This window comes from Primulina huaijiensis, chromosome 11 (genome assembly GCF_012295235.1).
Source record: "Primulina huaijiensis isolate GDHJ02 chromosome 11, ASM1229523v2, whole genome shotgun sequence".
Lineage (NCBI taxonomy): Eukaryota > Viridiplantae > Streptophyta > Magnoliopsida > Lamiales > Gesneriaceae > Primulina > Primulina huaijiensis.
Window position 1 is genome coordinate 16464883 of NC_133316.1, and position 14618 is coordinate 16479500.

Here is a 14618-nt window from a genome sequence, read left to right on the forward strand (position 1 = left end):
AAAACCTAGAACCAACCATTTTTTAATCATGAAACAAAGAGAATATTTTATTTCCAAAAGAACAAGAATAATCGGATTTGTCAAAACCAGAAATGAAAATCAAATTTAGTCTAAAAGACGATACAACAAATGTTTCAAATAAATCCAAATAAATTCAAGTTTGTAACAATAATATAAATTTTCTTATTGTTTCACCTTCAAATTTGTTATCATTACCAACATAGATGAATCTTTAAACCTCACTTGGTTTACGTCAATCCAGGCAAATCTGCAAAGACACAATGATGTGAGTTGTTGAACCATAATCTATCCACCACATGTGTCTAGGAACTGAATTTATATTCACCTCGGAACAAACCATATTTAAAAGCATACATTTCTTAGCACGCCAAGCATGATAATTTGTACATTACTTCTTGAAATGACCATCATTTCCACAGTAGAGACAACCAGACATCGAGAATGACAAGGATTCTTCTACTAATTTTTCGAAGGCTGTGTATCAGCAAATTCCTTAACCTTCATTTTTTCTCTTTTATCCGTCGAGAGAGAGGCATAGTGAATACTTTCTGTCTTGTCTTAATTCAATCTTTTCTCTTCCTGAACACAGTGTGAGATGAGCTCATTCAGAAATCAAGTATCTTTCTCACAGTTATAACTCATCTTAAACTGGTTAAACTTGAGAGGAAAAGATATCAAAACCACATGCACTAGCAAGTTCTCAAAGAGGTCAAGTTTCAGTATTTTCAACCTTGAAGAAAGATGAAATATTTTCACAATGTACTCCCTTATGTTGCCGTTACGCTTGTACCTCATTGAAACGAGGCTTGCTAAGAGTGTACCAAATTCAGACTTTTCAATATTAGGTAACTTGTTTCGAGATCCTTAAAAAAATACTTAGCCGTAGCAATGTCACTAGACATTGTTTCCCTGGATTATAGAATGACTATTTTCATGATCATCATACACATACGATTCGATCTCTCCTACATTTTAAACTCTTTCTTTTCATCAGAGGTACTTTTATCCGTAATAGTGGGAGAATAGTCAACCCTTTTCGTAAAATCCAAATCCACGACTTGGAGAAATATAACTAATCCTTATATATATATAAAATATAGGCCAAAAAATTATGGATACAAAATCAGAAAAAACGAAAAAAAGAAGATTATTTTCGAATTTCTCCTTTGCAACAGTTGGAAAAAAATATCGGCCAAAAAATTATGGATACAAAATCAGAAAAATGAAAAAAGAAGAATATTTTCGATGATCGATCGGCTTGGATCGTTTTAACATTTGTTCCACCAAAAAACCCATTGCATTAGATACATGTATAACAATGTATCATGATGTTGATTAAATTACATAAATTTGTATTAGACAAATTCTTTCATCTCCAAATGATTGCATATTTTACCCACATGCACATGAGTTCAACTCGAACTCGAAACTCAATCCCAAAACGTCAGTCCGCAACCTATTTATCTTCCATTAACTTTGAAGTTGTTGCCGTTGCCTCTGCAGATTAATTAACTTATAATAAGCTCCATCTTTGCTTTCCATTAGCAAAGAATGAGTCCCTTGCTCTATAATCTTGCCATCTTGCAACACAGATATTTGATCAGCATTTTGTATGGTTGATAACCTATGAGCTACAATAACCGTAGTGCGGTTCTTCATCAACCGATCCAAAGCCTGTTGAACTACTCGTTCCGACTCCATATCTAGAGCACTGGTAGCTTCATCCAGCAGCAAGATTGAAGGGTTTTTTAAGATAGCTCTTGCAATGGCTACCCTTTGCTTCTGTCCACCAGAGAGTTGAACACCTCTTTCCCCAACTTTGGTTGAATACCCCTCGGGAAGTGCAGAGATGAAACTATGAGCATTAGCTTGTTTAGCCGCTTCGGTAATCTCACCTTCTGTCGCTCCATCTTTGCCATAGAGGATGTTTTCATATATGGATGTGGCGAAGAGGGCCGGTTCTTGCTGCACGAGGCCAATATGTTTCCTTAACGACTTGAGTTTTAGTCTCTTGATGTCTTTCCCTGTTTAAATTCAGTGGACATGATCAAAATTGTTGGCGACACTAACTGTTGTTTTTTCAGAATAAAGTCTGAAGTTTAAGCCACATCAAGTTAATTAATCTTTTTTAGAAAAAATATTTAGTATTAGGAAGTGAAGTTACCATCTATTGCGACTTTGCCCGATGTAGGATCGTAAAATCTCAGCACGAGAGCGATGACAGAACTTTTACCCGAACCGCTTTGGCCTACCAGTGCCATGCTTCTTCCCGCATGAACCTTTAGATTGAAATCCTTAAAAATTAGAACATTAGGCCGTGAGGGGTAGCTAAATTCGACATCCTTGAGCTCAATTGTACCATCTACTCTCGAAACATCATCTCCAATGTCATTTGCAATCTCTGTCCTTCGATCAAGTACCTCGAAAACAGATGCCAGCATTTGGTTTCCCTTCAAGAGATCGGGTGCCATGGCGAGGGTCTCTCCCATAGCTAAGGCTGTTACTATCAATACCATAAACGCCTTCATGACGGATTTGAAACTAGCTAGCTCCCTCTCCATGAGAGTGGATCCATACCTAAAAAAAATTGAGAGTTAAAAATATTCAATTTTTACCTTAATGTGGCTATAGAATTTACAGTCTGCTAATTGAATATTAGTCAAAAATTGTGGATACAAGTGAAACATTCAGTCAATGTGATAGAACATTAAAGCTGAGAAAATTATTTGATTTGATTCATTTTGTTTTAGTATCTTTCTTTTCTAATCACGATTCTATCACAATATCGATTTGGATCAACTTTTCTAGGAAACCTTACATGAAGCGCGAGTTAGATTATCGTACCATAAAGCAAGACCATACGAAGAGAAGATAAAAAACTGTGAAACCCCGTAAAATATTCCTGCAGCCTGACCACGTCTGAAGGAATGCCGAGATGGTTCAACTAGCTCTCTTGCATAAAGATCGATAACCTTCTCCTCCGAGCAGAACGCAGCAACAGTTCGTATATTACTCACAGCCTCACCAGCAAGCATATTAGCTTTGAGATAGGCTTTGGCCAAGTCACCACCATAGCCTTTCATGAAAAGTTTCTGAAGACATTACAGGAAACAGCTCATTAAAAGAAGTATGGATATAGTTTCCTACTGAAATGGTACATAGCTAGAAATGAGTGTATATGTACCTCACTGATATGACCACTTATGATTAGAGGATATGTTGCTATAACAACAAGGGTGAGTCGCCAGTTCAAGATGAAGGCGATAATGAATGAGGTGACGACCAAGCCTAAGTTCTGCAAGAGGATTGTTGAGCGATCGACTACTACTGTTCGTAGTAAAGTTGCTTCAGTTTCTAATTGAGACGAAAGCATCGAGCTCGTATTGTTTACATCATCAAACCACCCTATCTCGTTTCTCAACATGGCTGCCAAGAAATGAGGCAGATCAAGAATACTGATGTAAAATATAATATAAAACTTAAAATATATAATAAAAAATGAAAAATGAGGGGCTTTAAGGTTAGGGAGATGGGGAGTAATACATGTAGTTAAATAATAAAATTTACCCTTAAACATCATTGTTCTAACGCGAAGCGTTAGCCGTTCTCCCATGATCCCAAAACATAGATGTGTAATCGCATGAACGATAAGGGTCACAACAGCACCTCCACAGAAGAGCAATGAAATTTTCTTGACCTCACGACATGTTGTCTCCCAATCCATGTAATAAGATACGAGAGCTTGAGTGACTCCGAGTGCAAAGAGAGGCATTTGTGCCCCAGCAATGAACGCACCGATGGTTCCAAAAACTCCATAAAACCAGTCAGGGCGTATCATGGAGAATAACCTGTTCGAAGAAACTCGTGGTGGTTTCACATTCTCTGGTCCATCACCACCTAATCTGCTAAATGACCTCTCAGAACGAAAACTTGCACCGTGACTTCTTGTCGTTGTTCGTGATAATTCCCTCGAAAACCTAATGCTTCCTTCTCGTGAATACCGAAGGCTGCATGAATTTACAAATAAAATTTTGTAAGAACCGATCCAAAATATTTGAAGGGATACTAAAATGTGCGTTGATTCAATCCAAAATATTTGAAGGGACACTAAAATGTGCATTGATTCAACATCCATCAAGTGAAACTCAAACCTTAGAGGTACTCCCATTGAGTATGATGGCACACGATTCAGGGCAGCAGTTTCTTGAAGTTGGACAAGTGAAGCATATGCACTATTTGGCCTCGAGATGAGCTCTTCGTGGCTTCCAGTTTCTACTATGACACCGTTTTGCACAACTGCTATAATATCGGCATTTCGGACAGTTGATAATCGATGAGCCACGACGACTGTAGTTCTTCCAACCATCAAACGGTCGAGAGCCTCCTGCACACTTTTCTCTGATTCTGCATCAAGGGCACTTGTAGCTTCATCCAACAGCAAGATGGAAGGATTCTTCACTATTGCACGAGATATTGCGATTCTTTGTTTTTGTCCACCAGAGAGCTGGATTCCTCGTTCACCCACCTGAAAAAACATGTCCGAATATATCTTCGTGAGGATAAAGATTTGAGGAGTTTTAGGATACATTCTTGTCAGTTTGAAAAGAATATATACGTACCTGAGTTTCGAATCTGTCAGGAAGGTTGTTAATGAAGTTAATGGCTTCTGAAAGTTTCGATGCACGAGTGATTTCTTCATGAGAGGCGTCGTTTTTCCCGTATAGAATGTTGTCCCGTATGGTGGTGGCAAAAAGGGCTGGTTCCTGATTTACCAAACCGATCTGCTGCCTCAACCATTTCAAATCAAGCTCTCGAATATCAATACCATCTAGCAGTATATTTCCAGAGAGGGGCTCGTAGAAGCGTTCTATCAGAGAAATGACCGTGCTTTTACCTGATCCGCTTCCTCCCACGAGTGCCACGATCTTACCAGAGGGAAAATCCAAACAAAGCCTGTTGAAAATCATCACATCGGGGCGTGACGGGTAGCTAAACGAGACGTTGTTGAATTGGATGTGCCCCTCTACTCTACTCATTTTCTTTCCGTTCTCAGAGCTAGTTTTGCTCACAGTGTTTCGCTCGATCATCTCAAAAATGGGATATGCAGCCGTCTTTGCTCGAATGAATGCTGTAATATCCGGTGCTGCTTGCCCAAGTGAGCTGGAGATGGAAAGAAAATATTAATGAATGTCCTTCCATATTACAAAAATTCCATACAGATTTTTCATAGTAGAAAATTAAGCTCACAGGCCAGCAATGACAACATTGAGCATGGTAGTGAAAGAGTCTCCTCCATTGGCAATATTTTTATGGACGACTACGCTTGTGAACCAGACGAGCAACGACCACGATAAAAAAAGAACACAATGCAGGGTTCCGAGTCCAACACCTTTGGCTAGCCCGGCTTTCCTTCCATATTTGTAAGTGTTCAATAAAGACGTCGTGTATGATTTAACCGCTCTCTCTTCTCCTGCAAACGCTTGCACGGTTCTAACATTGCCAATCACCTGAATTCGACCACCCGCAAAAATGTAGCTGAAGATCATCATGATCAAGCAATGCGAATTTGTGACCAGATAGATAGATGTACATACCTCTTCAGCAATTTCGCCAGCTTTGATATAAGATTTTCTGACTCTAGCAATAAGGCCAGTTGCTACATAAGCATATATCCCACCAGCAAGTGCTATCATTGGTACTATTGAAAGTGTCACCAGACTTATTTGCCAAACTCTGATGAAACCAATAGCAAATCCTGCTAAGAAACGGCTTATATAATGCAAAAAGTTTCCCACCTGAATACCAAATAAAGGTTCAAAATAATCAAATATCAAACAACAATATTCTTAATTTGTTTATGTTTTCAACTCTTTTTTAGGTAATTTCGAGTATTAAATGACAACTGATCATATATCTTGTGATCACAATTTAGAAACTATCAGAAATATTGGAAATTGAAGTTTTCATCTGGTTTCACTGCATATTTTTGTCATTCCCTACAAAAATGGAAAATTATATATTTATTTTGTTACAACCAGAATCTCAGTTTTAATCTTATATCTTTGTATTTGTTTGCCAATATTTTGTTTTCCGTTGGCGTTGATTTATGACCGATGTGTCCAATGTCATGTAAGGAGTTCCCCCGACTCAAATTGCAAGACAAATAAACAAATTGATCAAAAAATAAAAAAATATTTGATTAAATTTCAATTTTGACAATATAAAAGACCGAAATCGCAGATATGTCAAAATTAGTATTTCTAAAATTTCCAATGCCCTTCACGTCTTATTCGTGACTTTTTCTGCTATGTAAGAAATTTAGAGGTGATATCAAAGCTGAAATTGGCCTAGTTACCATGCACCAAAAGTAAATCAAGAAATATAACATCTCAATTAGAGCATATACATACAAAGAAAAAAGAAAAATTAGCAAGCCCATAATATAAAAACTTAGTAGATATCAGAAAATCTAACTTAGAAGATATCAAAAAATATATGCTAAATGTTTTTAGACAATTCCAGATTATCATCCAAGTTCTTTTCTATAACAAATATCTTTCCCCAAATTATTTATTTAGGCAAACGTACATTTCAAAGCTTGGTTACTTGAAAATCTTGTAAACTTATAAAAAATAATAAGATGATTTAGAGATTTAGTTAAACAAACTCCAGATCTATAGTTCATCGTCAATCTACCTCGAGCTACAAAAACTCTAGGATGGAAATATTTGAAATCAAGAAATTTCGAATTGAAGTTCCAAATTATTTCTATATATCACTGGATCCCAAACAATTTTATGTTTGACAAAAACTTGTGTGAGACGATATCACGGAACGTATTTTGTGAGACGGATATCTTATTTGGGTCATCCATGAAAAACCATTACTTTTTATGATAAGAGTATTACTTTTTATTGTGAATAAAGATTCGTGAGACCGTCTCACAAATAAAGATTCGTGAGACCGTCTCACAAGAGACCTACACTTTATGTTTTTGTTATGATCAATATGAAAAATTCCAAATACTCAGAATTATTCGATTCCCAATCCAAATACAACATTCACCGCAAAAGTTTATAATAATCACAACTAAATATTAGAAAATAATAAAGAAAAAAAGCAAACTTCTTTTGCAATAATTCCACCGGCAAATCATGCCCATGTTAATATTTAATGAACGAGTAAATTCCCACACTTCCCCAACTATAAAACCTCACCTAGAATTTATTACGTGACCCAACATTAAATACGAGGAAGCAAGCTGTCACAGCAAAAATATAATAAAAGCTTTGCAGGGTCATTCAACTTAATTGAAAGCGGCATTTTGTCAACTAATTATCTAAAAATTGCTACTCATCAATTACGCTTTTACATATTCTTGTCCCAAAGGCTATTTTAAGAAATGTCACATCTATCTATTTTTTATATTTATATTTATATTTATATTATATTTTCCTCGGCTCTTTTCGATATTGAATTTGTTATATCATGTTATTAAATTATTTTCCATAATATAGAATTTATCATTTTAAAAAATATTATTGTATTTCTATTTCACCGTAACAAATTAGAGGTGGTCGCAGTACAAATACACAAAATAGTGAGAATCCAGAAATAATTAAATATGACAAAAAATTGAACGATCAACCGGGTTTTTATTATTTATAAAAAAGATTTGACAAAAACTTGTATGAAACGGTCTCACGGTTCGTATTTTGTTAGACAGATATCTTATTTGGGTCATCCAATAAAAAATATTACTTTTTATGCTAAGAGTATTAGTTTTTATTGTGAATATCGGTAGGGTTGACCAGTCTCACAGATAAAGATTCGTGAGACTCTCTCGCAAGAGACCTATTCAAAAGATTTTAAAAAAAAAGAGTAAATAATTATTAATGGAATTTACCTTTTCAGAAATTGCATCTTGAACAACAATAATATCACTTGTAATAGCCGAAATGACTTCTCCAGTGGAGGCTTCTGTGTCAAAAACACTGATATCTTGATTTAGCATTGATCTTAAATATGCTATTCTCATTTTTGCTGCTTGTCTTTCTCCAGAATGCATCCAAAAAGCAACCTCTGAAATTTTTTTAATATAATTTTGTAAATTATAACTTTCTTGATTCTAATATAAAAATAAAAAGTTCCAAAAATCCCTCGATAAATTAGACAAGATAGGATTTCATTATCTGATCAACCAAAATTTGGTCACAATGTTATAATTTATTTTTCCTACATTAGAGGAGCTGACATGGTGCCGAACATTATATATAATATCATATCAGCACTCGACAAAAGTCGGATTAAATATACAATAAACAGTTCCTTATGCCAACCTTTGACTATAAAGGCCAATTTAAAATATGATTTTAGAATTTTAATTTCCCAATAAAAATTGAGGGTTTTGATATATTTTTAAGTGCAGATAAGTGTCTTACCTGTCCATGACGAAAACATTATGACAATGCTGAGGTATAAGAAATCCAAAGAATACTGCAGAAAATAAATAGTTTAGATTTAAAGAAGAATTTGTTACTCAATTTAACAAGAAAATTAAATATAATGGATGGGCATCCAAAATTATACGTATACACACTCATAATATATTTTTAAAAAAAATCAAAATCAAAATCTGACCTTTACTATTTATGACTTCCACCAAAACTAACATTTAATGTGAAATGTCATTCCTACTAATATATTCCTTCGAAGTATTATAATAACCAAAACATTGTTATTTAACAGAATAAATAGCCAAAGTAATACAACTGAGACTCTAATCACAACGTCACGAGCAAATTAAACAGAAATAACTTAACATAATTATGTTTAAAAAAGGGGAAAATTGCAGTCGGAAAAAGAAAGAGTTAGTAGACCACATAATTCGTATATAACATCAAAAAAAAAAATCAATAAATAAATAAACCTTAAATCACAATCATAACACATGTTGATATGATTTAAAATTTTAGGATATAGCACCGAGAGTGTTTCTTTTCATATTTCAATATATCATATGGATCACTCGTATTCTTATGTTGATGATCTAAGAGCTAAATATCATATCATGTGCAACATATAATATAATAATATTAACATAAAAATTCATGTGAGACACTGAGTCAATTTTGTGATATACATATCTTATTTTGGTTACTCAGGAAAAATATTATATTTTAATGTAAATATATACATAGTTGATCCGTGAAATCGTTGATCTTATAATTACAGTGTTTTAAAAGATCATTAATTTTATATACGAGATTTTATCTTTTAACACATTTTCGTGTCGTTCCCCGATGGCGTACATACGTACCTTAGCGACATGGTGAGAAGCTTCTTTGGGGAAAAGATAAGCCAACCCAATCACATTAATCATCTTCCCAAAGAAAATGAAGAACACAGGAACCGAAGCGCCATGCACGCATGCACCGATGGATCCGACGAACATCAGCAGATAATCGTAGCTATCTGCGAATGTAAACAATTTCGAGATCGAAACTTTCTTCGGGGCCGGTTTCTTCGACCAGTCTTTCTCGTTCTTCTCATCTGTGGAAGCATCGGATTCAGCAGATTGATTGTTCATTCTTCTTGTTTTTTTTTTTTTTTTGGAAAATTCGAGATCTATAGGTGATTAATTATTGGGTTTTTGAGTGGAATGGATCGCTCACTGAGGAAGAAGGAAAAAAAAAGATGAAACCGGGGCGAGGGCGAGAATTAATTTGTGTGGGAAATTTGGTGGATTTATATAAGCAGATTTAATGAAAAAGCAAGAACTGGTGTGGCGGTGTTTTATTTATTGAAATTGAAATGAGTATCCTCTTCTTTTAACCTTTTTTTTAAAAAAAAATATTTTACTAGCAGTTGGGAGCCATCGTATTTATGATGATTCAACAACTTCCGTCATGATAACCGAAAGAAATGTGCTTTATAACATTTCTGTATATAATATATATGAATGAATTTGCATTACATTCTAAAAAAATGTTTTGAAAAGATTATCAAATTAAATAGCTTTTTTTAGTGAGATCGTTGATTTTTTTTCCATTTTAACGATAATTTCGGATCAAAATATTTCCACATATCAAGCGTGATAATAAGTATAAAGAAAAATGACAAAGATTTTTAGGTGGAAACAGGATCAATCCTAACAATATTTGGGTCTGAGTCTAACTTTTAAAAAAAGACCTCTGAATCATAATGTGTGTTCATATTTTTTTTAGTTTTATAGCAATTTTTCAAATTAAATCAATACGTTAAAGACAATATAAAAAACTAATTAAATAAAATATCAAACATGTCCAAAATGATCACTAAAAAAAACCCGCCTAACAGTTTTAGAGCTCAAAACACTAATCAAGTCTGTATAATCAAGTTGTTCAGTAATTTCTTTCTCAATCGATAACATAGCCAATCTATTCAATCTTTCTTGTGGCATGGTTGATCGGAGAAAAGTTTTGATGAGCTTTAATTTTGAGAAACTTCGCTCTGCACTTTCTACTGTGATCGTGATAGTCAACAAGATTTTATAAGAAATATGAGCATTTGAGAAACACCCATCCATTTTCTTCAAGTAATTCACTACATCAATGGCCGATTTTGCTTCTCTTGGTAATAAGCACCTCAAGAATGTCAACTTCGAAAATAGATCATCCCCATTAATATCAGAACAACCCTTATGAGTCAAAGAATTTTCAAGATTCTTGCAAGAACTCAACAAGGTTCATAGTCTGTACGTTGTAACCTCTCTAGATTGAACAATAAACCAAATGTTTCTTCATATTTTTGAAATTGTTCAAATCGAGCTTTCATAGAAGAACGAGCTTGATCGATTATAAAGAGAAAGTAGTTAATTCGAAAAGATTTTGCAGCTAACTGTATCACTTCTTCAATGTTACTTTCACCAAATTGTTTTTTTCTTCGGATAACACGTTTCTCTCGAAATACAGCTTCAATGCCCATATCACATGCCATTTCTTTATCTTCAACCATGGCCTTATCGTAATCATCCTCTCTAAATTCTTCAAGAAATAAAACAATTCCTTGTAAAAATTCGATAGCAACATCAATATCCATATTTTCAGATTGAAGAAATTTGCTCATAGTGTTGATAGCATGCAACAACTTGAACCAAATTACCACACCAAGCAAGAATTCAAAATTCTCAAGTTTATATAATGCTAAGGACTCAGCTTCACTCTTCGTTTTGGGATCTTCACTATCATTTGCCACGTCATAAAAGCATATCTTATTTGTGCAATTTGCTCCTTTATAGGTTTAACACTCTCAACATGACTTTCCCATCGTGTTTGTGACAATGGATTAACTGTCAAACCCTTCACGTGATCTTTGAAAATCTTCCACCGCTTGGTAGAAGAGGAGAACAATGTATAGATCCGTTGTATTACTCCAAAAAATGACATAGCCTTAGGACAACAATTCGCCATATCACACCAAGCTAAATTGAGACTTTGACAACCACAATGAGTATAAAAAGCTCTGGGATTCATTTCAAGCAACATTTTTTGTACACCTTTATGCATATCTTTCATATTAGATCCATTATCATATCATTGACCTCTAATATCATCAATATCAAGCTCAAGATTGACTAAAGCATTTTTAAGATGCATAAAAAGCCCAAGTCCCGAAGTATCATCAACATCTAGAAATTGCACCCAATATTCTTCTACTTTTGTGAAACTTTTTGAATCATTTAAACATCGTATGACAATGGACATTTGCTCTTTGTGACTGATATCATGAGTACAATCTACTATGATTGAAAAATATTTTGCATGTCTTACCTTTGCAAATATTAATATTTTTGATCTTTTAAAACTCTTTGTTTTCCCAAAACCGACTTCCTGAGAAAAATCGAGCTCGACTCGTAAAATAATTCGAACTCCAAATTTTTAGGAAGAATTAAATCATTTTTAATCATATTAGGAAGCCTTGCCACTAATTAAATAAAATTACATATTCATGTCTTGGTCGTCCTCGGTCTCCTTTCCCCTGCCTATTATCGAATATTCGGGTAAAATCCTTAATTTCATGTAATCATGTCATATTATCATTTAATCATGCAATCATACATTTAATCATATACTAAACATCATTCCAGCATTTAAAATCAATTAAATAAAACAATTAAGCAATTAAAATAATTTGCATGCATGCTGTTTACGTAGGTTGGTTTATCGGAAGTTAGGTAAAAGCTCCAGTGCTTGGGCTGGAGAAGTTCTATGAGTAATGACGCATGGGAAAGCCCGTGAGGGAAAAAGTCCCAGTGGGAACCCAAGACGGGACAAGGCCTCCGAGGGAGCCCAAGATCGGGATAGCCCATGGTCGTTACAAAAAAAAAAGGCGCATTTTATTGTAACGACCATGGGCTCCCTCAAGGGGCCTTTGTCCCTCATGGACTTTCCCATGCGCCATTACTCAATTGGTACCAAGATTGCTGCAAAGACCTATATATGTCCAGGAAGTCTTGGATTCTAATCCTGAGAAGGTAAAAGCTCAAATGCCTGGGCTGAAGAAGTCCTATGAGTAATGGCGAATGAGAAAGCCCGTGAGGGACAAAGTCCCATTGAGGGAGCCCAAGATCGGGATAGCCCATGGTCGTTACATGATTTCTTGCATGCAGGCATGGAGACTTAGACATAAGGGGTGTCAGACATTCTTGGCCATTAGTATTTCAACACCTGACGCACCCACCCCGTCGATATCTCATGTACCAGTTGTCAGAGACTTTCCTGATGTTTCCCTCGACGACGTCACAAGCCTTCCACCGGAGAGAGAGGTGGAGTTCGTCATTGACTTTGTGACAGGCAATGTGCCGATCTCTAAGGCACCGTATAGTTTGGCTCCAGCAAAGATGTTAGAGCTCAAACAGCTAATTCAGGAGCTCCTAGACAAAGAATCCATCCACCCTAGTTTCTCACCATGGGGCGCACCAGTGGTCTTCGTAAAGAAGAAAGATGGAAGCATGAGGTTGTGTATCGATTACCGAAAATTGAACAAGGTAACAATCAAGAACAAATATCCATGACCAAGTATCGAAGACTTATTCGATCAGTTGCCGGGAGCTACAGTGTTTTCTAAGATAGATCTACGTTCTGGGTATCATCAACTGAAGGTAAAGGATGCAGATATTCATAAGACAGCCTGCAGAACTAGATATGGGCACTACGAGTTCTTAGTGATGCCATTTGGACTGACGAATGCTCCAGCGATTTTTATGGACCTAATTAATCGATTATTTCAGCCCTATCTAGATCAATTCATCATAGTATTCATTGACGACATTCTTATATACTCGAGGAACCATGAGAAACACAATCAACATTTGAGTACAGTTTTGCAAGTCTTGCAGGGTCACAAGTTGTTTGCAAAATTCAGTAAGTGTGAATTCTGGTTGGAGAAAGTAACATTTTTAGGACATATCATAGGTGGATCCAGATAAAGTGGCAGCAGTAAAAGGATGGGCCGAGCCGAAGAACGCGTCAGAGATCCATATTTTCCTAGATTTGACATGCTACTACAGGAAATTTATGTAGAACCCGTAAATTAGACGACGTATTTAAGCCATGCATAATTCCTAGTATTTAAATTAAAATGATTTTTATTGCTTGAGTATCTAGATTCTTTTCTTTAAATTTATTTTGTGCAGTAGTTTAATTGTTAGCTTTTCAGGTCATTAAGTGAGGCCGGACCGGAGTTGGAGTAAAGATATAAATTTTTAATATTAAGAAAATATTCCTAGAATTTATTTAAGATAAATAATAATTTATTTTGAGAAAAAAGAAAGTTTAAGAATTTATTTAATTAACTTGAGATAAGTAGTAAATAAATTCTTTTAGGTTCAATAATTTAATTAAAAGCCTAAAATAAATATGTGATCAATTGAGATAAGTTAATCTAGACTTATTTAATTAAGGAATTTAATTTGACATGATAGTAAATTCATCTTTAAAATTTAAAGAATTATCCATGCATGCAAGATAATGGCATTCTCTAGTTAATTTATTAATTCACTAAAATATTTAATGAGTAAATAAAACCCTAAAGATTTAAAATACAATATTTAAGAAATAGTTTCCCTCCCCTTTATCCAAATTTTCGGCCACCCCATTTCCAAAGGATTTAGTTTTGATTTACAACTCAACTTTGATTCCTTTCCATATCCATTTCGTGGTAGATAATCTCTTAATTTTAAACCCTCATTTAATTAATATTTAAGCAATATCCTACCATGTCTATCTAGCAATATCTTTCCCCATTTAATTAATAAAAATCGGTCACTTCCTTTAGGAGATTTAAAAAGTTTGGCAACTCAATTCTTTGAATTCTTTCCTTATCCATTTTCTTGGGAGATGTTTATATTTCAATAAATCTTCTATAATAATTAATTGAGCAAGATCCCACCCCATTTTATTGATGAGAAAATCGGCCCTCTCCCCATTTTGAAAGATTTAATTTACAATTCAATTCTTTAATTATCCTTCCCTTAAACTTTTTCTAGATGGATATCTTCCCCATCTTTTAAATCTCTATCAAATCATTAATTAAACAATTTTTCCCTTTGCACCTAG

General features: G+C 34.7%; 2 protein-coding genes across 3 annotated transcripts; both read right to left on the reverse strand.

The window, feature by feature from the left end:
- Window positions 1–1295: 1295 nt before the first annotated feature.
- On the reverse strand, window positions 1296–9801 carry LOC140987572 (ABC transporter B family member 2-like). 2 transcript variants are annotated; one of them, XM_073456137.1, is made up of 12 exons: window positions 9341–9801; window positions 8463–8517; window positions 7928–8103; window positions 5616–5816; window positions 5269–5528; window positions 4641–5181; window positions 4173–4546; window positions 3589–4028; window positions 3206–3447; window positions 2866–3113; window positions 2186–2598; window positions 1296–2045 (listed from the first exon to the last, which is right to left on the reverse strand). In XM_073456137.1, exons 1-12 carry the CDS (start codon window positions 9608–9610, stop codon window positions 1492–1494), a joined length of 3774 nt encoding a protein of 1257 aa, XP_073312238.1. In that variant the 5' UTR covers window positions 9611–9801; the 3' UTR covers window positions 1296–1491. The 2 variants fall into 2 exon arrangements, with proteins under 2 accessions (XP_073312238.1, XP_073312239.1); XM_073456138.1 differs by lacking the exons at window positions 8463–8517; window positions 9341–9801 and having other exon boundaries at window positions 5616–5776; window positions 7928–8057.
- Window positions 9802–10737: 936 nt separating this feature from the next.
- LOC140988433 (uncharacterized) lies at window positions 10738–11471 on the reverse strand. The gene is made up of 2 exons (XM_073457445.1): window positions 11244–11471; window positions 10738–11148 (listed from the first exon to the last, which is right to left on the reverse strand). Exons 1-2 carry the CDS (start codon window positions 11469–11471, stop codon window positions 10738–10740), a joined length of 639 nt encoding a protein of 212 aa, XP_073313546.1.
- Between the last annotated feature and the right edge of the window lie 3147 nt (window positions 11472–14618).

What these genes read in the sequence shown, in the direction of transcription:
- LOC140987572 (XM_073456137.1), bottom strand. Translation starts at nt 9,610, where the DNA reads ATGAACAATCAATCTGCTGAATCCGATGCTTCCACAGATGAGAAGAAC. An exon ending in CTTCTCACCATGTCGCTAAG is followed by an intron (nt 8,518 to 9,340) that starts GTACGTATGTAC and finishes TATTTTCTGCAG; the next exon opens with TATTCTTTGGATTTCTTATA. An exon ending in TCGTATGGTCTTGCTTTATG is followed by an intron (nt 2,599 to 2,865) that starts GTACGATAATCT and finishes AATTTTTTTTAG; the next exon opens with GTATGGATCCACTCTCATGG.
- LOC140988433 (XM_073457445.1), bottom strand. Translation starts at nt 11,471, where the DNA reads ATGGCGAATTGTTGTCCTAAGGCTATGTCATTTTTTGGAGTAATACAA. An exon ending in TTATGACGTGGCAAATGATA is followed by an intron (nt 11,149 to 11,243) that starts GTGAAGATCCCA and finishes ATTTGGTTCAAG; the next exon opens with TTGTTGCATGCTATCAACAC.